Source organism: Haemaphysalis longicornis, unplaced genomic scaffold (assembly GCF_048455015.1).
Source record: "Haemaphysalis longicornis isolate Haplotype H1 unplaced genomic scaffold, Haemaphysalis longicornis Haplotype H1 scaffold_12, whole genome shotgun sequence".
NCBI classification, from domain to species: Eukaryota; Metazoa; Arthropoda; class Arachnida; order Ixodida; family Ixodidae; genus Haemaphysalis; species Haemaphysalis longicornis.
In genome coordinates, this window is record NW_027526225.1 from 4,322,115 (window position 1) to 4,346,173 (window position 24,059).

At 47.3% G+C, this 24,059-nt stretch overlaps 1 protein-coding gene across 1 annotated transcript in view; it reads left to right on the forward strand.

Moving 5' to 3' along the window:
* Window positions 1–24,059, forward strand: part of LOC144162290 (membrane-associated tyrosine- and threonine-specific cdc2-inhibitory kinase-like) — a 48,909-nt gene that overhangs the window by 435 nt on the left and 24,415 nt on the right. Inside the window, exons 2-7 of the mRNA XM_077692766.1 lie at window positions 5,150–5,273; window positions 8,773–8,870; window positions 10,055–10,339; window positions 17,449–17,571; window positions 18,360–18,451; window positions 22,817–22,923. Of these exons, the coding sequence (XP_077548892.1) occupies window positions 5,150–5,273; window positions 8,773–8,870; window positions 10,055–10,339; window positions 17,449–17,571; window positions 18,360–18,451; window positions 22,817–22,923 (829 nt within the window). The remainder of the gene's footprint in view (window positions 1–5,149; window positions 5,274–8,772; window positions 8,871–10,054; window positions 10,340–17,448; window positions 17,572–18,359; window positions 18,452–22,816; window positions 22,924–24,059) is intronic.

Genomic DNA, 24,059 nt, shown 5'->3' on the forward strand with positions numbered 1-24,059 from the left:
TGGCTACTCGTCCGACCGCATTCACACTGCCGTTCTTGCTCTAAATCTGTAGCGTTTTATAAGTAGCGACTGGATTGAGCATTCTGCTAACAAACACAAAGTGCGTGCGGTTTATGTAAGACCTTGTGTTGACAGCAAGTCCGAGACGTCTTGAAGTGCTTCCGCGGCTGTTTTCGCGTCTTTATTGTATTTACTTCGAACTGTTTCGTTGTTGTAACGCCAATGCTAGCCATGACACCGCCAGACAGCGTACGTGTTATTTTCTGTTGCAAGCTCGCGTCCTCACTGGATTCATTGAAATCGAATGTCTGAACGCGAAACCGCACGTTGTCTGGCAAGAAATTGGCTGCAAAATGGAGTCATCCTGCTGTAACGCATTTCAGTGTGCAAAGGCGTAGCCTTTTCAGTGAACTATTTCAATGCCTTCGACCAGGCTGTACTATGATGTCGTAGCGCAGGTGCATAGTTTCCCTATTTTAAGGTTCCTTTCCGAGGCAAGCTGTCAACAGTTCATAAAAGGCACTTTCGGTCCATGCGCGCGCGTGGGGGCGTGTCGGCGCTGTCACTGCGCATGCGCCGCGCTATGGTGTCACGAAAGCTCAACCAAAACTCGTTGAAAGCGGCGTTAATTTTGGTGACTTGAGGTTAGATTTTTTATAACTGATTGCCACAGCCCGCAGCGGAGCCAAAGAAAAAATTTACAGATAGTTACAAAAACATAAAAGTAACCAAAGAAGGGCAAAAAAGGGGAACGGAGCGAAAAAAAAAGAAAATAGTTCAGTCCTTCAATGGCATCAGTGCATTTTGCCACCAGTGTTCGAGGCTGCGTTCGGGCGCCCCCACAGCCACTTAGTTGCTACTTGCTCCCAAACAAAGCATCTATCTGTGTCAGTTTGGTCATCTTGACCGCAGGAACAACTCTGATGCTTTCCTGGTTTCCAGGTAGTTCTTTGATGGTCGTGTCAATGGGTGCTCCTGCTTCAGACTGAGCTGAAGTTAAATGTCCCTGGCATCTTTCAAATTAATTTTGTTTAAAAGAAACCAAAATTGAGCAGACGTAGTGCACTCTTCTTTTTTTCCTTATTTCTCTATTGCTGCTGCTCCACCCACATTACATGAAATGCTGCCGTCTTGCGTGTACCAAAGGTATAAGAAACAGTTCACCAACGTGGTAAGCACCAAGCTCGTGTTGCTAAGAACGACAACTTCAAGGTTTGGCTCAAGATGCTGCTGTGTCCCACTGCTGTGCCTAAGGACACTGGTTCAACCCTGGCTCCGGTGGCTGCTTTTAGATGGAGGCGAAAACCAAAAACGCCTCTGTGTTGAGACTACGCACAATAAAGGCCCTCAGGTGGTCGAAATTAATCCGGAGCCCTCCACTACAGCACGCCTCATAGCCCTGGTGTAGCTTCGGTGCATCAAAACCCCGAAATTTACTGTTGGAATACACTGCTTTTTAGCAAGCTACTGGCATATAAGTGAACACCTAATTCTTTGATTGATGCAACGCAATGTACAGCATATCATACGGGTTATTTAACAGAAATTTAATTATGCGCCAACCAACCGTACATAGACAAAACCCGATGTTTCGAAGCTGGCTCGGCTTCTTCTTAAGGCCGATCCACACGGCGGACCAGAACGATTATTTGGACCGCGGTCCGCGCATCACGTGACAGGACGTCACCAGTTCGCGCGTACCGCCGTTGGACCGCGGTCTTCGCGGTCCAAATATTCGCCGAGGCTTTTCGGTCCGCGGTCTCGACGGCGGACCGCGACATCAATCAGCGTCGTCTGACAGCTCCCGCACCGCGTGGGCGGAGCCGGATCCAGCTGCCCCAATAGAGAACATCCGCGGGCAGCGCGGTTGATTCGAAGCGCTTGAAGGAGCTGCACCGAAGGAATTGGTCTGGACAACGAATGTTGTCTGGCAACACAGTGTTTTTAGCCAAATCCCATCCAATTTTTGGCTCAAAAAAAGCCAGTTGTTCGGTCGTCTGCTTTTCCGCCCCTCGGCCACCACTGCAGCGCAGTTCCGAGAAACTGCGGCGGGCCCACATGTCCCTGCTTTAATGACCGTACGCACACCGGGCGGTCAAAATACCTCCCCTCCCCATTGTTGGACTTGGCTCCCGACCCAATGTCTCCGGCACCCTAGCTCTGTGTTTTCCGAAAATAAAATAAAGAATGCTTTCTCTTTTTTCGAGAGGTTCGGGAGGCGACCCAGGGACAGTAGCAGACGGTCGCGAGAGTTCCGCACGCCACAGCATGGTTCTGCAGTCCCAGCTCTTTTCGACACGTCCACTACTTAACCCAGCACAACCTTTTCGGCACAGGGTAGTCTTCTTCACCAACGTACAAAGCTAACACCATAGCGGCCAAACGATGCTTGCGCTCCGTTTCCATTTCGACTGCTCCAAATTGCGTGCGGAACCGTGAAACCAAGCGCAAAATATACATAAAACATGCGCGGCGCGGGCGCGAGTTCGTCTGGTTGGGAGCACTGTGGTGGAGAGTGTAGCTGGTTGGACCGCTCTGTCGTCTGCTACGGCGGTCCGCCGTGTGGATGCTGTCTGTGCTGCATCAGACCACGGCGGGCCGTGACGTGGCATCACGTGACCGATCAGACCGCGGACTAGGTCCGTCGTGTGGATCGGCCTTTAGGGGTGACTGGGACCGCCCGAAACAGTTAATTCACTCCATAACCTGCCGCAAAGAGCAGAACAGGGTGAAAAACTCTCTGAGGACATCGACCGTCGGAACTCTGAAACGCGTGCCGGTGCCTTACATCCCAGGAACGAGTGAGGCCTTGGCCAGCATTTTCAGAAGAAGAGTGTACATCGTCCACAAGCCTTCAACAACTATAAGCCACCTAATCCCCCGCCCTAAAGACTGGCCAACAATAGAGAAAGTGCCCAGGGTCGTTTACCGCATTCAGTGCGCTGAGTGCAACGCGTCATACATCGGTGAAAGCAAAAACCTCCCGGAGGGGATTAGGCAACACAACAAGCGTTGCCCGGAAACAGAATAGAGAACGCAATGCCGTCGCCGAGTACTGTGAAGTGGCCGACCACGAACTTGACTTCTCCGGAATGGCCATCCTCGAAAGGGAAACAAACTGGAGAAAGCGGCTTTTCATCGAGTCGTGACATATTCAACGAGCCCCACGGAGCCGTAATTCGTCGCTTGGTACGCTCCCTTCGGTGTACACACAGGGATTGCGTGCCGCAGCGAAGGGCTTTGCGCGAGGGCAGCAACAGTGAAAGACTATAAGACGCAGCTGCAGTGTGGCCCCAGTCACCCCTGAAGAAGCAGAGTCGGCTTCAAAACGTCGGGTTTTGTCTATGTATTGGTTGGAGCATAATTAAATTTCTGTTTAGTAACTTCCCAACCAGACAGAAGTCTGTCAAACGTTCACCTTCATACGGGTTGTCGCATCGATAAGCGAGTCTCTTTAATAAACAGTTGTTTTGGGCTAACTGGGGCTCTCTAATTTGCACTTGTCAACACAAAGGAGCCCACTGCTTGAGAAGATTGCTAACAGCGATACATTCGGTAGGGTGTTTATGTTGGCGTCATGAAGAGAACGGTGTCACGGCTTTACTGTTGCTTCCAAGCCACGAAGGTGGGGGTCATGTCTTCCCGGTGCAGTGAAAATGGGTATGCGCACCCATGACCAAGCTGCTTGCCATGTCATTGTACCACGTCGTTTCATTTTGTCATTGGTAGGGCAGCAGAAGAGCATCTCTTCTGCAGATAAACATGGCGATGGGTGGCACCTGGAAAAAAAATGTTCTGAAAATTGCCAAAAGTGGTCTTACTACTTTCGAAGGCAATGCGTAGAGGTGTCGGACTTGGAGTGTACGTGTGTATGTATGGCAAAAAAAGAAATGCAGTCCATGGTGGGATGAATTACGTGTACCACATTTTCGCCCGTATAGGCCGCCCCAAAAATGCGAAAATTTCAGGTGTGAAGTAGAGGTGCGGATTATATGCGAAATATTTCCTTTGGTGCAGCTTCACTGCACTGCAATTTGGGCCGTGATGCCCCTACAGCAGTAATAGTGACCAAGCCACTGTTATCCCATTGACGGTGCTTATTTTGCACACACAGCTCCACCTGAAAAAATGTATGCGGAAAGTCCTCTAGTTACCTAGTCAGCTTGGTAAGTTCTTTCTCATAAACAAATGTGTAATGTTGCTTGAGTGGTCGCTTTGGTCCATCCTTTTATGGATAAAATATGCGCGGGGATGTATTTTTATTATTCGTCGACGAAAAGTTTTGGGGTGGGAGTTAAATGGAGGGTTATACACGCGAAAATACAGTATGTGGTGAACGCACCCTCGTCGCTCCTGGAGGGTTTTACGCGTGCCCGTGGCTCTTGCTCTCTTCCTTACACTGGCGCTCTGAGATCCAATATTTTTTTCTCCCGATGGCCTTTAACCATCATCACACTATCCAAAGATGAAAACCTAATAAAATTCCGCGACATGAATGTGATGCTTAGACATTGCAAAGAACAGCGTAGCCAAGGCAGATGTCTGCAGCAAGACTTGTTTATTTTATCTCAGTAGGCATCCAACTGCCCAGTCAGTACTAAGCTATGATGGTGCTGCCATCTGTGGATGACCTCGTGAAAGGGGGACAGTTGGCAGACTGGACAGAGGCGTCATCTGTTCAAGCTTGCATTAAGTAGCGGCTGATCATAATAAATAAGTTAGATGTGTGGGTGCCCCTTACGATAGCTCCGCTTCAAAAGCAGAGAGCACAGTGCAACTCTAGGTGATGTGTTGTACTTGGGGATATGCTTCCAAGTACCGTGTAATGCTTCCAAGAACCGCGTTTTGTTTAGTACGAGATTCATGGTTCTGTTTCGGGACTTTTTAGGTATTTCCTACAACAGTGCCTTCTGGGCGAGTGTAGTAAGCTGAATAAATAAATAAAATAAATGGTGTATTGTGCCGGAACATCGTCACTTTTTCATGCATTGTTTATTGACTTTGTCTGCTCGCCCACTTTGCTAAACTCCTTTACGAGGCTAGTCGCGGGCACGGAATTTTCTTTTCGAAGCCTGCGGTTGAGCTTCGACAGTCACTCAGTGGGTTGAATACATTTTCTTGTATCTCATAAATATTTTCTTTCCCCCAGGACGGTTTGGCCCAGAGGGGAGAGCGGGTGCGGCCACCACAACGCGTGAGGAATGTGGACCGTTCCTCGTTTCGCACAAAAACGTGTCGGCCTCAGCCCGTAAGCTTCACCGGCTCCGAGGCTTGTATCCTCCGCGTGGCGTAGTATCGCCCGTATGTTACATTACATGCACATTCGAAGTCAAGACGATCATAGCACCTGTTCAGAAGGATCAGAAGGATTTGACAGTTCGGTTTGGCAAACCCAGGTCAACTGAAATCCCATGGGACTGCCAAAGGCATCTGAATTGCCCAAATTTTGAGATCGGACAATAAAAATGATGCAGATTTGCTTCAGCGAATTACTTATCTAGTAGGGTACAGCAATAGCATCGCTTGCTATTTGAGTTATAGTAGGCAGTGCTTACTGAAGAGGTTGAGTATACGGTGCATGCAGGTTTTTGAAAACTTTGAATTTCTCTGTAAAACCAACATTAGGTTACGTAGAGACTGAGTGGGTGTTTGTTCCTGGCTGATCTACTTTGGCAAGTGAACATTTGCTTTTCGAAACCCACTGTAAGTGCTTGTTTGTGTAACTGTAACCAACAGTGACAAGCTGTCGAAGGAAGGAAGGGTCGCTGTAGCCATTGTTTTGACTTGTCTGGAGACAATTGAGTCCCCCGTGTTGAGACGTTAGCTGCAGCAGAGTTCCATTTTTCGACAATTTCTCACTATCTTTGCCTGAACATTGGACTCAAGTAGATTTCAGACAATGGTAGTCCTTTAAAATCTACTCGCAGAGCCTTGGAAGTCCTTTAAAATTTTTGAATTTTTGTCATGTAAGCCAGCATGAACCCTGAGTGATGATCGAAAGAGACTGGTAAGGCGGTGGTATTGTTGGAAAGACTGCAACAACGGTGCTGGGTAGACTTTACATTCGCTCAACGTGCGAAAGCATAAAGGGTTTTTTTTTTTTTTCTCTAATTTTTGGCTCTCTATCACTTGAGGCTATTATAAAGGTAGTATAGGGCAGAGGTAATGTAGCAAACGCATCTGCCAAGCATAACACTTTCCTTGTAAATTGCTGTATACCGCATATGTTTTTGTTAAAGCGGGCCACATTTGCCGGAAAGAGTTTCGTGGCCACTCAAAACATTAGCATGATCTCTTAAAAAGTGTAGTCGAGGTTTGGTGTAGGGGGCCGTTCTTGCATTCGCTTGTACATTGCTAAGCGATTTGGTGTGCTTCTTAAGCTGCAGCTTTATGCTGTGAAAAGAAAGTACTGTATGACAACCACAGACGAAGAAGCCGCACCTTTGTGCAAACTTTTTCTTTCTTTTTTTGCAAGTTTTGGCTTGTTCTCAGCAGTGATTTGTACATCGCGCAAACATTCACCTGAATTCCACTTGCTGTGAGGCGCAAAGTTTTAAAGGAGCCATGAAGAGAAAACACAAGTTTGGTTCATTCAAAAGATTGTCTCGTTAGAATCATACTGACACCACTTTTAACGTAAACTTCGCTCAAATAAGCTACATAATTAGGAAAAACGGGAATGGTCATGCGACCCACCAGCTCATTTCCCGCAACAGAACCTGTGATGTCACATGGGCTAAGCTCTGCGATTGGCGGAGGCTGGCAGAAGCAGACGCAAATTAGGTAGAGCTTACAAACTAGACGAACGAGCGATTTGCGCTTAAATTTAGGGCACATTCTTTACAAAGCAATAAGAATGATGGGACAAACAGTGGAAGTTACGAAAGCACATGTAAACATAGAAGTACTGATGCGTTCTGCTGTTCGTACTGCGCACAGCATGCTTTGGTTTAGCTGCACAGCACTACGGGGCTTGGGGTTGTCTCAGACGACACTGGCCGATTGACGCAAGCAACGGTGTCTTACGTGACCCCATTTGTCGAGCGAGCACTGTTTCAGGGAACGAATATTTTCTCCCAGAACAAAAACAAGCCAGGTTTAAATGCGGGCAAAAACAAACCAAACGCTTGCCACGGTATGGTGGCGCCATCTAGGTTACGGAACGTAAAGAAACGCGGGAACAAACCAACACCGCTGTACAGGGTGGAGACAACCTTTGAACGGTCCCGTGCCGCCGCAATTGGGCCAACGGGCTCAACGCGTTATTCTTTTCGTTTCCCACGAGACCTAGCAACGCGAAACAGACAATATGATTCAAAATTCTTCAGTAAACCGCGTTGCGGCGATAATTTTAGCGCGGTTTTGACACACTGACTTGCTTCGGCGGCGAGCGAGCAACCGAACATGGCGGCGCCAGCGTTACGTGTCTCTACCCTGTACGGCGGATGCGTGAATGAAGGTACTCTAGGCTGCAGAGCGGTCGGCTCCCGTGATGTCACTTGGGACCACGAAAACGCACGATTGAGCGGGAAAATCAAAATTTTAACCTAAATTGTTTAATTTCTCAGTGAATAAAGCACCGTTTGTATCTGGACAAGTGCTGGGGGCACTATAAAACACGAAATCTTTCGAATAAAACCAACTTGCATTTTCTCTTCATGGCTCCTTTAACTGCGAAGGGTTTCAACCAGCCTCGCAATTTTTTTGGATAGGTGCAATGTGATGGAAAAAAAAAACATATTTGAAAGAAAAAAATTGGTCGTCTACGCTTCGCTGCGAATGACGTCGAAAAGTGGTGGCATTTGTGTCGCTCCTTTCACATAGTGCTCTTCCTTCACTCCCCTTTTTCCTTCTTTCACATCCTCCTCACTTTTGCCACCTCTCCCTCCTGAACCACCACCACCTCCTCCTCCTCCCCCACATGCTCTCCCTCCCTCCCTCCCTCCCACTCCTGCTGCTCCAGTCTTGTCCTCTTCCTGCCCACGTTCCCTTCCCCATCTCTCCCATTCACCTCCCACTATTTTCCCTCCCCTCAAAGCACTCCTCTCTCCGTCCATCCCACGCTTTCCTCCTCCCATCCTTCTACCTTTCCAGCTCCCTGTCGATCACCGGCCAGTAACATTTCTGACTGATTACGGTGACAGCACATCTGATTTTTGCAAGTGCCTAGCCCAAGGAAGACTGTCACCTTAAAAAAATTTTGACCACGTTTGGCGCTTATGCAGTACTAACACTGTGTAGTGCTAATAGCGGGCCCGTTTGATCTACCTGCTCTTGGGAGCCTGAGCATTGCAGATTGAACAGTCCTAATTCACCAAAGTGATTACTTTAAAACATTTTTATCGAATTATTAACAGCACACTAATATCAATGGCATGGTTGCTGTGTGTATCAGTGAAGTGTTATAGTACTTCTGAAGCATGGTTATGTGGGGTAGTGGAACCTCATCTGAACCAAAGCAGCGAGACTCTTTATTAAAGAGGTAAAGTAAAGGTAGCCTGAACACTAGCTTTAAAATTGCCCCTGGATTTTTACGGAGTCCATTAATGGATGTGATGCGGGGACTTCTTCTTACCCTAGCCTGTTCAAAGCAAGTCTTACTTCATTAAATGTTTTGTTTTGTTACAATGTGTTTTTTTTTTTAATTTTTTTATTGTTAACAGAGGTCCCTCTTTGGTGTGTCTGCATTCCTTGTGACTTGTGCGAAGCTGTATGAAGTAGCAGTTTGAGTGCGAGCGGAGAGTATAAGCCTTGACCACTGAGCCCTGGCAGCCTTCAATAGTCCGCATTACAGTGCACACAAGTCTGACCCCTACCTCAAGCAGTGCTTCCATGTGGACAGCCAACTCGGCGAAGGCTCCTTCGGAACAGTAAGTTTGTAGGGGGTGTTTAAGCTCTATCGCCGGACACGACATAGATGAAGCGCGTTTGTGTCGTGGTTTGCCACGTGCAAGCTGCTACGGGAAACCTGTTTCGCACCTCATCAGTTGAGAAATACTGAATAGTTGTTGGGTGTAAATGATTACACCTCATGACCTGTGGTGCAGATTGATTTTAGCTGGGTATGAGGTTTAAATTTTCGTTTTCACCGGTTGTAGTAAAGTTAGGTACGTCACTGTTTGCAGTGTGTTGGCATTTTGGTGTTAAACAGGGGAGAACCGGTGCGGGTACTTTGTTCTTTCTTTTGATTATTCACTTTCAAGTTCTATGATACATCCCTGGTAATCATGTGGGAAGTATTTGCGGCCAGTCGTGAGTGCTGAAGGAGGTGCAGTTTGTTATGAACAGTACAAACACTGGCAGTAGTGAAATTCAGCTGTTTTGATTCATTCATTGGTTGAGTGATACTGATGCAGAAAAGAAAAAAATGTTCCTGCATTTTTGCAGGACACCGAGTGCGGGAGGGCAGGGCAGAGCGCTTGGAGAAAGGCTTGGGTTACAGTCCTGGACGGTTGAAACTGGAAGATCTGACGGTTGACCAAAAAAATTAGCCGTGGCTTAGCTCGGCTATGCCAGGATATAGTGTGTAGCGTGAGCTAAGGTTTAGCTGGTTATTCTTAGGTTTCCTGGTTGTCTAGGATTAGCTGATTATCGTGCTTACTGCAAAATTTGGAAGAAACTATTCTTTGGTCACTTACGCAGCTCCATTCCGGCTATGAAAGTTTAACTCCAAAAAAAGCGCAGCAAATATTAAAAATTTTCAAATTTCGCACAATAGTGACATATTATGGGCAGGAATGGCTTCAATTAGGCCAACGCTATAAACATAGTTGTCGGTGTGTCAAGTGGACATTTGCATTCAAGTTATGCGATCAGACAGAACCAGAGGCCCCGCTAGAATCGCCCAGTGAAGTGTCCCGTCACTGGCCACCAATCGCACAATCAAGGTTCTGTGACGACGTAGAGACTTCACCGGAGAGTGGCAGCAGGGGAGTCGCCACTGCCATCGGGACAATGCAGTATTCTTTATGAACCAAGACAGCTGGGACGAGCACCTGTCTGTCTGCGTCCTGACCGAGAGGGCACGAGTAATGGCGGTGCCCTCCGCGCCCAGGTGTACAAAGTGCGCTGCCGGCGGGACCAGCGCTGGTACGCGGTGAAGGAGGCGCACCACAAGTTCCGGGGCGAGCGCGACCGGCAGCAGCGGCTGCAGGAGGTGGCCAAGCACGAGCGGCTGCCCCCGCACCCGCACTGCGTGCGCTTCATCAAGGCCTGGGAGGAGGACTACCGCCTCTACATCCAGACTGAGCTCTGCGAGTGCAGCCTGGCCAGCTACGCCCAGGAGAACCACAGCATCCCCGAGCGCACCGTCTGGGAGTACCTGGTCGACCTGCTGCTGGTCGGTGCGCGGGTTGCAACGTTGTCCCGTAGAGTTCCTTATTAATGCACGCGAAGGGGAAATGTGTAATGTGTCCCTGCGATCGCATGCTGCCGTGGGCGCCGCCGTAGCAGCTAGCTTGGCTCGGCTCACCACGTGGCTTCTTTTCGCTCTTGAAGCGGAAATCAACGGAAAATGTTCACCCGTTCGTCTTGCGTTCTTCTAAATAATCTCTGGCAACGACATCTCTTGGAGTTGCACTATTCTACTGTTAATACGACTTTGAATATCTATTTACAAGAGTATCGTTGTTTTTCTGCAGAAACAAGCACCTTTTGAGCTTTTTGGCGAGCCTAGCCAAGTAATGGTGGAATGCTTCTTTGCGATACGTGGTGGCATGCTCGCTGAAGCACGGCTCACCCAGGTGCTGGCGCCAGATTTCCCTGTAGTATATATCATTGCTACATACGCGGTTATGTAGCTCACAGTGGCCTCTACAGATACGGCGCCCTGCAAGCAATGTTCAGATAAGCGGCACATGTGTAGGCCACTTGCCATGAAGGCTTCGATAGACCGCCCACAACAGTGCTCATAGTTGTAGCATTGCTTAAAAGTTAGTCCTATTACGATTCTTTTATAGTATATATCATTAGAACTTCCCTGGAGCAGTGTTTATCTAGACTACAGTTTAGCCTGTTTGCTACGGTGCTTAGGTAGGTTGTACTGCAATAATCCCTTTATAGCAGGATGCTTATAGTCCACTTGTCGCGAAACCTACAATGGTTTGTCTAGGCTGTGCAGCTGTAGCCCTTTTGCAAGGATCCTCCGAAACGGGGGCGCAATGAAGCAGTCCAGCAGTTTTTCACTCCTAACAAGTCAGAAAATTTCCTAAAGTTCCACGTCATGCGCTGTGAAAAAGAAGGCATGTCAATGAGACGTCTGTCACCATTCTTGGTAGCCAAAGTTCTAACAAATGAACTAGGCGGCGGCTACAAAGTAAGCAAGTTGGGAAGCGGTGACCTTCTCATAGAAGTACAAGACGCAGCTCAGTGTGCCAAGTTGACGAAAATAACCACTGTTGGTGACAATCCTGTGAGCATCAGTCCCCACCGATCCATGAACACTACCAGAGGTGTTATCTCTGATGAAGACTTTCTGAACTTGTCTGAGCAAGAACTCCTAGAAGGGTTCGAGGGACAGAATGTTGTGAATGTTCAACGAATCAAAATACGTAGAGATGGGAAGGAAATTTCGACCAAGCATGTAATCCTCACATTCTCGACCAGTGTACTGCCTGAGTCTGTCGAGGCAGGCTACGTTAAAATCCCTGTCTGCTTGTATATTCCAAACCCCCGACGCTGCTATAAATGCCAAAGATTTGGCCATGGTTCATTGAGCTGCCGAGGCAAGGCAGCATGTCCAAAGTGTAGCCTCCCCGACCACTCGTCTGGCACCTGTGAAGCTCCACTCCACTGTGTAAACTGCAAGGGAGAGCACGCCGCGTACTCGCGGTTGTGCCCGCAATGGAAGAAAGAAAAAGAAATAATTGCTCTGAAGTATAAGGAAAACATTACCTTTAGGGAAGCACGACAGAGACTGTTCCTGACACACACTAGCTTTGCCGACACTCGGTTCGAGTTCCCCTTGGAACCCTCCCAGTGAGGCCCCAAGGGACACCCCAAGCCCCTTCAGTGCCGGTGGCTAAGGCCACTGCACATGTCACAAAAGAAGCGTCAAGGGCTGCCCCAGCACCCCTTGATGCCAACGCTAGGCCCCTTGCTGGCACTGCGGCGCCGGTCCCTGCTGAGAGGCAGGCTGCCGCAACCAGCCAGCCTAGCCCTGCTGACGAGGCTTCGCAAGAAGCCATGGACACGACGCCAAGCCCTCCGTTGCGCGGTGCACCGATGGGGCGCGGCACGTCGCTTGACCGTTCGAAGCAAAAGACACCTAGGGTCACGGCTCCTGGGAAGGTGTCTTGAGCTTGGGAGGGTGACAGCATGGCACTTCCTTAATCCTTGTTCAGCATAAGCTGATGGTAACTGATAATGTAGTCCAATGGAACTGCAGAGGCCTCCTGAAAAACTTGGACAATATCTATGAATTGCTGTCACAACACCAAATAAGTATTGTGTGTCTCCAGGAGACACACTTGAGGACGAACCAAACAAACTTCTTAAAGAACTACTCAGTATTTAGGAAAGACAGAGATGACTGCATGCACCCCTCTGGAGGAGTTGCGATTATTGTGCACAAATCAGTGCCATGCCAGTTCTTACCGCTACAGACCACTTTAGAGGCTGTAGCCATACGAGCCATTATCTTTAATAAACTGGTAACAGTATGCTCACTGTACATACCTCCAGACCACGGGCTCTCCAGTATCGAGTTTGAAACATTAGTTGATCAGCTGCCAGAGCCGTATCTGCTAGTTGGGGATTGTGATGCTCACCACCCACTCTGGGGTTCTGCACGCACGGATGTTAGAGGACGCCTCTTTGAAAAGTTTCTGCTATCATCTCGAGCGTGCATACTTAACAAGAAAGACCCAACATATTATAACACAACACATGCCACGTACTCCTGCATAGATCTCGCCATAGCCTCTCCACAGTTCTGTTTCCAGCACTCCAGTGGAAGGTCATTAATAACCTGTACGGAAGTGACCACTTTCCAGTAAGCCTCAAGCTTTTAGACAATAAGCAAGACAACACTCCATGCCCACAAAAGTTCAAGGAGGAGGCCGCAGGAAAAAATTCAAAGAGCTCTCTGAGTGTCACTATACACTTATAGACAACCTTGGTATTGACGAAGCTGCTGAGACTCTGACCACCCATATAATTGAAGCTGCGCTGAAATCCATCCCCCAGACTTCTTCTAGTAGGGTTGCTAAGCCAAAACCTTGGTGGAATGATGATTGCAGGCAGGCCCGTAAGGAACAGAATAAGGCATGGGGTGTCTTGCGTAGGTGCCCAACGACTGAAAACTTGGTACTTTTCAAGCGGGCAAAGGCCAATGGCAGAAGGATACGGCGTATTGCAAAAAGAGGAAGCTGGAATCGTTTTGTGTCATCAATCACATCATATACTGACACGCGGAAAGTATGGAGGAGAATCAAAGCACTCCGAGGAAGTAACACTCTTATGCACCCTTTGGTCAGCACAAGTGGAGACACTTTACAAGACCAAGCGAATGCCCTAGGCAAGCATTTTGAGTATATATCAAGCTCAGCTCACTATTCAAATAACTTCCTGAGACACAAGAATGCAGAGGAACGGAAGATCGTACGTGACAAACGGCAGTCTGAGGTAGGGTATAATTGCCCCTTCACTATGCAGGAGCTTAAAGTTGCACTCGCTACTTATTGTAAATCATCACCTGGGCGCGACCGAATAACATATACCATGATTAAGCACCTGCACCACGACACGCTAGAAGCGCTCTTACTGTTGTTTAACAAGATCTGGCGTGCGGGGCAGTTTCCAAAAGTGTGGAAAGAAGCTATTGTGGTGCCGATTCTAAAGGAGGGGAAAGATCCATCACTTGCAACTAGTGTTAGACCGGTCGCTTTGACCAGTTGCTTATGCAAGGTCTTCGAAAAAATGATTAACCGTCGCCTTATCTACTTTCTTGAGTACCATGCTTTTATAGACAATCGCCAGGCGGGTTTTCGCTCTGGTAGATCTACAGCAGACCACCTAGTGGCTATTGAATCCTACATCAGGGATGCATTTGTTCATAAGCAGCATTGTCTATCAGTTTTCTTTGACCTCCAGAAAGCTTACGACACAGCCTGGCGTTATGGTATTCTTTGTGATCTGCGCCGCCTTGGAGTTTGTGGAAACATGCTGAACAGTTTGAAAGATTACCTTTCGGAGCGCACCTTTCAGGTTAGGGTTGGAAACGTCATCTCGAAGATGTTCGTCCAAGAAAATGGAGTGCCGCAGGGTGGTGTGCTTAGCTGCACCCTTTTTATTGTTAAAATGAATTCCTTAGGAACTGCACTGCTTCGCTCCATATCCTACTCACTATATGTTGATGATGTGCACATTGCCTTTAAATCATGTAATATGTCCATTTGTGAGAGGCAAATCCAACTAGCTACAAACAAACTTACAAAATGGGCAGATGAGAATGGCTTCTGTTTTAACCCAGAAAAAAGCACATGTGTGGTCTTCTCTAGGCAGCGTCGTATCCGCCCAGATCCCGTTATTACACTCAATGAAACACCCATAGCGGTAAAAAAGGAGCACAAGTTCCTTGGGGTTGTGCTTGATGACAAACTTTCATTCATTGCACACCTCAAATGCCTTAGAGTTAAATGTTTGGATACAGTCAGGATCCTGAAAGTCCTCTCACACCAGTCTTGGGGTACTGACACAAAGTGCCTATTGGCCTTATTGAATAGCCTTGTGAGGTCCCGCATCGACTACGGGTGTCTTGTTTATCAATCTGCCGCGAGAACAGCACTAAAGATGCTAGACCCTGTCTACCATCTTGGCCTTCGTCTGGCTACAGGCGCTTTCCGAACAAGCCCTGTTTTAAGCCTGTATGTGGAAGCCAATCAGTGGTCTCTTGAAACACAGCGGAAGTACACTGGGTTGAATTATGCTCTAAAAGTGACATCCTTGACCGGACACCCTAACAGCGCTCTAGGTAACCAGGCAATCAAGATTTTTGAAAAGCGACCTGCCATGGCTGAGCCATTTCTTCTGTCTGTGAGGGCACTGGCCACAGGCCTGGGAATATCCTTCACTGACGCTCAGAAAACCAGCTTTGCTGACCTTGTCCCTCCATGGGATCTGTGCCCTATCTCTTGTGATCTCTCTTTTTCTCTTTTATGAAGATTGACAAAAGAACTGCTCCAAAAAAATTAATTATGCAGCATTTTTTGCTTTTGCAGAACAAGTACAGAGCATCTGAGTTCTACACAGATGCTTCCAAGTCAGCTGGTGCAGTATCATGTGCTGCACATGGTCCAAACTTTTCCACGTCAAAGACTATGCCTAAAGCCACATCTATATTCACTGCTGAAACACACGGCCTTGTACTGGCTGTAGAATATATTATTGAGAACAATGTCCAAAAGTCAGTGATATTCACTGATTCTCAAAGTGCTGTGCAGGCTTTAGCGTCAGGAAAGTTACAAAAAAATTCAGTCTTTAATCAATTGCTAAAACTACTGTGCTCAGCCCATAAACAAAAACTTGAAATCACAGTCTGTTGGGTCCCAGGTCACTGCGGCATAGCCGGAAATGAGCAAGCAGACAGGAATGCTGTAACTGCAGCTCTTCGGAGTGACCTAGATATTCAAAGCGTCCCGTACGAGGATCTTAAAGCGTACGTACATAAGAGGCTGCGCGACCAATGGCAGGAAGATTGGAATGGGCAAACAGCAAACAAATTGCACAGGTAAAACCCAAGTTAGGTAGATCGATCCCTGAGAAACTGGACAGGATCACAGAGGTTACTCTCTGTAGACTGCGCGTAGGCCATACCCATGCTACACATGCGTACCTGTTGAAAGGGACAGAACAGCCACGCTGCTTGAGGTGTGGAGGGTCGCTATCAGTCATTCACGTACTGGTAGAATGCAAACTACTTGAACCGCGAAGAAAGCTTCATTTTCCAGAATTGTACAGACGCATGATCCCTCAACACCCATTGCTGTTTTTATCAGACGAGCCATTTTTCTCTGTTAACCGTGTTTTTAAGACGTAGATTTTTTAAGATATGTGTCATATCACCCATGAGCTGAGCCACCATCGCACGCTAGAACCCGGTAGGGCCTCTCACTGCTACCGCAAAGACGGTGGCAAGGGGTGCACGTAGAAAATTCCTGACATAGTGACAATTGTTTTTACTTGGCCCTCTACACCAATTCTTTTTTGAACAGAAATTTGAGATACCTTTTATTATATATTCTGCACTTTATATTCCCACTTGAATAATCCTCACCACAGTACTGGCGCTCTTTGGCCTTGATGCCCTTGCGCCAAGAAAACCTAACATCATCATCACCTTTTGCAAGGATGGATAGATGGGCGGTACTTTGTAGTTAACTTACAACGATCCTGCAATAGGCTGCACACTTTATTTAGCCCACTTGCAACAGACCTGGCCATAACAAAATACTTGGCTCGTGTAAATTCAATTTTACCGCTTAATTTCACCTAATTTAAAGGTACCACTTAAGTATTTAGGCTTGGTTTAATTTGTTCAGGTTTTAGGAGTTCCTACAGCTTTGAATCAACGAGCGTCAAATGTTCTTGCAGCGAAATTTGGGTGCGCATTTCGCGTGAGAAAACTCAAAAGGCAACCAAATGCACTTTTAAAATACGTGCTTGCAAAACAAGCAGGGAACATTGGGACATCTTTGAAGGACAATTGTCATGCCGTTACCTCTCAAGACCTACATTTTTTTAATGTTACAATGAAGATACCTATTAACCCTTTGTGGTCCATTGTCAGGTTCCACTCGACTTGGGTGTTCAAGGTTAAATTTTGCAGTTTTTCTCACTACAATGAACCTGCATTTTTTGTATACACGGTGTGCCATCTATTGAGGGATAAGTAAACTTTGTTTGTTGAGGTTTGCTTCTTTTTGCACAGCGGTGCAGCACAATGTTCACCACAGGCTTTCTGTATCCCAGAGCGTTTTCACGTGCGCGCTGTTCGCTGAGAAGCATCACCGCTTTCTCATCGCGGGAATTTTGCAGTGGTGCACTTAGCGAAAGCGATGGGGACTTCATTGAGGAAAAGATTTATGTCCCTCCATCAGATGTGCCGTTTGTAGCGATAGAAAAACAAGAGGAGGCAGGAGGGAAGCTGTTTTTTTCTGCAGAACCTGCAGTAACAACCCTGGCCTGCACCCAGGAGAATGCTTCGAGCAGTTTCACACGCTGCTCAAATATGGGTAAAGGAGTTTCAAGCACAATGCAAGAGAAGAAATAAATGTCCTGCGAGTTTTTTCTTGCGCAGTGTGTGTTTTTCTTTGCGGCGCTAGAAACTAGTAGTTTCGACACCAGGACAGTCGCAAAGTGGGTAAAAGTTCCGGACCACATCGCGATTATTGTGCCCTGTGCCTACGAGGTCAGTGAGCCTCATTCGATCGACCGCGCTCTTTCGGCCAGGCGCTCAAGCACCTGCACGACCACAACCTGGTTCACCTTGACATCAAGCCGGACAACATCTTCATCGCCAAGGAGGGGTTCTGCAAGCTCGGTGACTTTGGCCTCGTCCTGGATCTCGCTCTGGTTCGTTGGCCACCCCCGCATCTCTTCTTTGGGCGAAATTTCGTTGTGGCAAGTCTGACTTGTTTGAGAACGTTGCTTTGTCTAGTCTGCCTTGAGACGTCACTTTGGAAGAGTGTTGTGCAACGGTATCTGTTTGTGACGGGTGAACCTGGAATGTGAGCTGCAGTGGGATATTATAGCGAGCGTGGAATTGAAGGAACCATGAAGATAAAATACAACTTTGTTCTGTTGAGAGGGAGAGAGAATAAACGTTTATTTAAATCAATAGGGGGGATTCTACTGAAGCTTGAAGGAGGCGTCCTCAGTCCAGGATGCCTTGAGAGAACTAGCCTTTGATAGCCCATTCAGCTTCGGTCCAGCCACCAAAGGTGTTGTTTTAAGGGGGCGGAAACACGAGAAATGTTAAAAATCACCTGACCCTGCTGACTGAACGTTAGCATTTCAGAAATGCGACCAAATGGAACCAGAGGCCCCACTGCGATCGCCCGGTCATGTTCCTTGGCAGTGGTTTTAGGTCGGCTGCCGCCAGCCCCAGGAGCAAGATTCCGTGGCCTCGTAAAGAAGTTGGAAAGCGGCTTGGGAATCGCCACTGCTGCATCTGTTTTCCTTTATATCTCCGTTATTTGCGTGAAGTTTGTGATAAGAAACGTACCATTGTTATTGGGACGAAGTCTTTGTAATGTGCCGAACGTATTTTGCCTCCATGACCCCCTTTAGCGGTGTTGCAGATTAACGGTGACTGGTCCGCTTCTTATTTGATCGTACTTTTTGGTCGCTGCGCCTTGCAGGACGACTCGACAGATCCCCTGGAAGGTGACGCCTGCTACTTAGCGCCGGAGACTATGGGGGGCACCTTCACGAAGGCGGCTGATGTGTTCAGGTGCGTTTGCATGTGTGCAGTTGTGTGGATGATGACTTCCTGCTGGCTTTGTGCCCGACGAAGGTGAAGCTAGACGCTTATCAGATGCAGTGGGAGACCTAACTGGTGCCTTGCTCTGTGGCCAGAGTGGGACTTTCGAAAGGGTGTACAGTAGAACCTCACTGAAGGGGTCGTGAAGGCAAAACACAACTTTGTTTCAATGTCCTAGGCTTCAGTACCTCACTCAGCTCCATTTCAGCCACGAAAGACGTTTTCGTAACCGAAGAAATGCAAGAAGTGTTGAAAGTATTGAGAGACTTTCAAATTTTGTGCTACTGCGACGTTTTGTGGGCTGGAGTGAGGTCATACAGGCCGGCAATAAAAACAGTTTTGTCAGTGTGTTAACTGCCCGTTAGCATTCAAGTGACCCAATCAAACAGAACTTGAGGCCCCGCTACGATCGTCGAGTCGTGTGTCTCAGCGATGGGTTCGTTTGGGGGCCGCCAATTGCACAGACAGGGTTCTGAGACGTCAGAAAAGTTGCCGTTAGGAAGTCGCAACTGCTTCGTGTGTTTTCTTCAGCACCTCCATTATTTGTTCAAAGTTTGCGCAAAAAGTGGTGTTGTTGTTGGGACAAAGCAGTTTTTCTAATGAACCAAACTTGTATTGTTTCCTCATGGCCACGACCACGGAAAAATGACCAATTTCGAGTGCTTTGAGATTTTTTTTTTTTTCTTGGGCTACTGGACACATTTACCATTGCTATGCATCTGTAGCTCATAGCTTGCTCTTTCAAACACACAGCAGCAGTTTTGGGAACATTGTAATTATTGACAGTTTATTGGTCACCGAAACAAAACAAAAATGCGCAAAAAAAGTATCCACAAAGCACAAATAGGCGATTATACTGAGCCTAAAAATTATTTTAGGAATTCTGAGATATACAAAATGTTCCTATGTTCCTAAGGTATGATTTAATATATACATCAACACTGTACACCAAGTTCTGTATTTTTGTGGGCCCACCAACATAACGGCCATGGCGACTGTGCCACTCCGCGAAGCAACTCAAGAGTCGGTCAGGATCTCTAAAATATCCATCCACGCATGCTTGTGTGTGTTCTCACACAAATTCCTTATCACTGGAGTGGTAAAAAACAAGGAAAACAAAATTAGCGCTCTTGAGAAGCAGTGCGCGTCGCTCCGCAGCGCTAATTTTACACAAGTGCCAGGCTATGTTGAAGATGATAACACGATACGGCGTGGTGCATTTGGCAAAATATCCCCGTTGCCAGACCCTACACATGAAAGTAATACCGCAGTCGTCAGATCTTAGGTGAATTGTAATTATAAATACAGCGCAAAGTCAAAAACAAACCCTGCCTGGCAGCACCTGTCAAAGTCTGAGACTGTTGAATGGGAGAGCCTTCATCAGAACTAAAATATGAAGAATCCACATCATTGCTAGAGTCATCACTGCTGCTGGGGTAAAAAAAAAATCACCAGCAGCAGTGATTTTCTTGTACCCCAGCAGCAGTGGCCAAAGACCGTGAAACTACCGTCCGCCTTTGCAGAGCGCGCAGCGAAACAGGATGCCATTTTAAGTGCGAATGCACTTCTTAATTTAAGCAAGCCTGAATCGTCCGCCGCCGTCGTCCGCATAGCAACAGCTGCGGGTGCGCGCGCTCCTCGTCTTCCTCCTCGTCTTCCCTAGCAACGGGGGGAGATGGGCGCTCGCTACTCTCCTCTTCCTCTCTCCGCTCAGTGACTGCGGGTGTTGGGCGCCTCCTCTCCACTTCGGGCGGGAGAGCTCTCGCTCGCGTAGCGGGCGCTCCGCATTCCGACGCGTGAGGGCGCTCGTGTAGCCCTCGCCGTAACGGCGGGTGCTACTCTCCTCCTCCTCTCTCCGCTCAGTGACTGCGGGTGTTGGGCGCCTCCTCTCCACTCCAAGATCACGATATCCACCGTAATCGCGCAATCAACAACCGTGCATTCGCACTTACACACTCTCCCCCTCGGGGAAGTGCGAGGGAATTTTTTTGCCCAACTTGCTGCGACCTTGGGTTCAAATTTCACTCGTGACGCTGTCTACCCATGCGAATGTAAACAAACGGCAACGAAACTGAAAAAGGGGCTTCCAATGAACATGCCAGATGACATCAGTTGTCGGAATAGTGCCGTTTTTACTTTCTGCAGGAGGTTTGAAAGTCATCGTTCACCCGTGAACGATGGCCTATGGCACGGTTGGAAAGTGTTAAAGGGATGCTAAAGTGTGGAAGCAAGAAGGGTCCATATCAGTAGATTACAGTGCCACGAAAGAGCAAGCTGGAGACAGGTCAACAAAGCTGCCCAGTGCTTTCAAATAGGGGGAACAGGAGAGCTTACTGCGCATGTGGCCAGTGAGTTAAAGGAGCCATGAACGCAAAGTACAAGTTTGGTCTGTCAGAAAGACCCCTTTGTCCGGATAACAAGTAGGTAACTTTTATCGCATGCTTCTAACAAATAAGTGAGTGCAAAGGAGTGCCACCTCTCCAGCCACTTTTCGGCGATTCCTCTGTAACATCACAAAATCTTTGTTCGATTGGTGGCCGCTGAGCAGAGCAGCCACCAAGAAACTATAACTGAGCGATTGTGGGTGGGGCCTCCGGTTCTGTTCAGATGCACGTTAGCTCTTGAATTCCAATGTGGATTTAACAGACTGATAACAATGCTGTAGGGCTGGCCAATATCACGTCACTCCAGGCCATATGTCACTGAAGCACAGAATTTGAGGGGTGTTTTTTTTTTAGCAGCGTCGTTTGTGGCCAGAACAAAGCTGAGTGAGTTGCCAAAGGCTAGTTCTTTCAGAGTGAATGAACTCCTGCATGGCCCCTTTAAGGGCCATAGAGACAATACACAAGTTCGTTTCATTCGAAAGAGTTCGTGTTTTATAGTGCACCCAGTTCTTGTCACGCAGCAAATTATGACGTAATCACTGAGAAATTAATCGATTTAGGTTAAAATTTTGATTCTGACCTCTCCGACCAGCAAACGGTGGTGGAGAGAGCGAAGGCCGGTAGACTCCAAAGGGTCCTGGACTGAGGACTCCTCTCACCGAGTGGGTGCCCCTGACACCAGCACCTTGCTGTTTAGTAAAAATTTATTCCTCCTCCTCCTCCCGCCATATTGTGTGTTTTCTGGACGTCTACAATGAAGTCATGATGGCACGTATTATAACGAAATTCCACTGCGTTATTTAGCTGTGCAGCCTTGCTTGCCGTCAGTCCTCTCAAATGGTGCTACCATACTCAGCCACAAACCATTCCCCACGGTTGCTTTGCTTTTGACCATATTACACCTGGCTGGTTTTTGTTACGGTAGAAAGTAATCGTTTCGTGAAACATGGGGTATGGTCGACAATCAGGGCCAAGTAAAACAACGCTGCTTACGCCAATCAACAAGTGTCGTGTGAGACAACTCCAGAGCGACGGACGGCTGTGCAGTTAAAGACACCATAGTGCGCCCAATACCAACAGCAGTGCGCATCGGTGCTGCTATGTTTACGTGTATTTTTGTGACTTTCGTTGTTTACCTCACCATTCTTACTGCTGTAAAGTGAATATGCATTACATTTAGGCGCAAATAGCTCGTTCGGCAAGCTTATAAGCCCTGCCTAATTTGCATTTGCTTTTGCCGGCCTCAGCCAATCGCAGAGCTGTCGCGTATGACATGATAGGTTCTGTTGCGGGAAATGAGCTAATGGGTCGCATGGCCATTCCCTTTTTGTATAGCTTATTTGAGCGAAGTGTCCATTAAAAGTGGTGTCAGTATGTTTCTAACAAGGAAACCTTTCGAATGAGCCAAATTTGTGTTTTGTCTGCATGGCCCCTTTAAAATAAGCAAAGTGGCCAGCTGGGTCACTTAGTCGCGTGGACTAATAACCTGACGCTTTTCGTACTGGCTTAATTGTGTGTGCGCGTGCAGGCCTGCATTCGTGTTTTGACTGCTTTTTTACACCTCACCAAAACTCGCCAAATACAAGCTAAAGCACTGCTTTTCTAATCCCATAGCTAGGAAGCGGCCATTATGGCTATGTTTACAAGCTAAATAAGCAAACATGTTGAACAAAGGTTGCCAGATATGTTTGATTTGCATGTACAGGTCCTCCTTTTATGTAACTGTTCTCTTTACTAGAGCATGCATTCAAGCAACATTTCAACAAGCTCCACCAGTCACTTTCCACCACTCAGTTTGTGACATTGCGTGTGTAATTGTGAAGAAATGTATCTATAGTTTGTGCTTTTGGCATTTTGGTGCAAGCCAACCAGTTTGTATAACTTAGTGTCACTTCAGCGGTATTCGTAGTAATGCTCGTAGTGTCCGTGTGTGCGATCTTCTGCCCCGCAGCCTTGGCATCACCGCTCTTGAGCTGGCCTGTGACCTCGAGCTGCCTGGCCACGGGGAGAACTGGCACGTGCTGCGGTCGGGCGCTCTTCCCGACTACATCGCCCAGAGTGAGTAGATTTGCTTCTGCTTTCACTGGTCGAGATGTGATGGAAGTTGGCTGGGTTAAACCACTTATTTTGGTAATAAAAACGCAAAAGAGTTGGTGCAATGGAAAATACAGGGCGACACGTTAAGGGGGGATGCTGGTCTGGAGGGTATATTGGTATTTTTTTTAACCTATGTTCTTGGCATTTACACATTAAGTGTATTTTTAACATTGTGAGCACAGATATGCAGTTAGTTTTTTCTAGAATTGTGCAGCATATTACGCCATGCATTTCAAAATGGCAGTTTTTTTCATTGCCTACATACAAAATACTCGAATACTTTTTATCCCTTTGTGCTCCAGAAGGACCAGGGAGTGCAACTATCCATCCCACAGCAGTAATTTTAGCATTGTTTCTGCGGTTTCTGTAAACTTATTAAATGTCAGCTCACCAATTACCAGTGTTTTCGTGAAACTAACTACATAAAATCTTGTGCTTGCAAAAAAGAATTCTGTTATATTTTTGTGGTTTTATTGCACTGTTCGCTTAACAAGCTTTCGAATGCAGCAAAAATGATACAAATGTGACCAGTACATGCCAAGATATTGTACCCAAACAGTTGACCTTGTAGGAAAAAAAAAACTTCATTCTGTTAAAACAAGGCAAAACGCTTGGAAACGGGTGAGAGTGGTCATTTAGGCAACTTCAAAGGGACAGTTTTCTAAATACCGATTGTACAACTACAATATTTTGCAGGTACGTTATCTGGGACCACCGGTAGAGTGCAAATAAAATTAATACATGAAATTGATGTTTTGGCAAATTTTCGGCCATCAAGACCGGTGGTCCCCCGTAATCGGCTTGTTTCACCGAGGCTCTTCTATTTGCAGTATTGGACTCCCCGCAGATAGTCTGCGGGTAGTCCAAGCACTCCTGATGCCATACGAGTATATAGAAGAAATGAATGCCAGATTGGTTCTCGGAGAGTTCACGGTGACTGCATTCTATATCTCAACCCACTATGTTTCCCTTTTCCCCTGCCATTTCCCATAGCCTGTTGTTACCCCTATGGGTGCCTGGTGCATTAGCAAGAGCCCCCTGAGTTTCCCCCATGAACCGTTATTACATTGCTCGCACTATACTCACACCCGCACAAG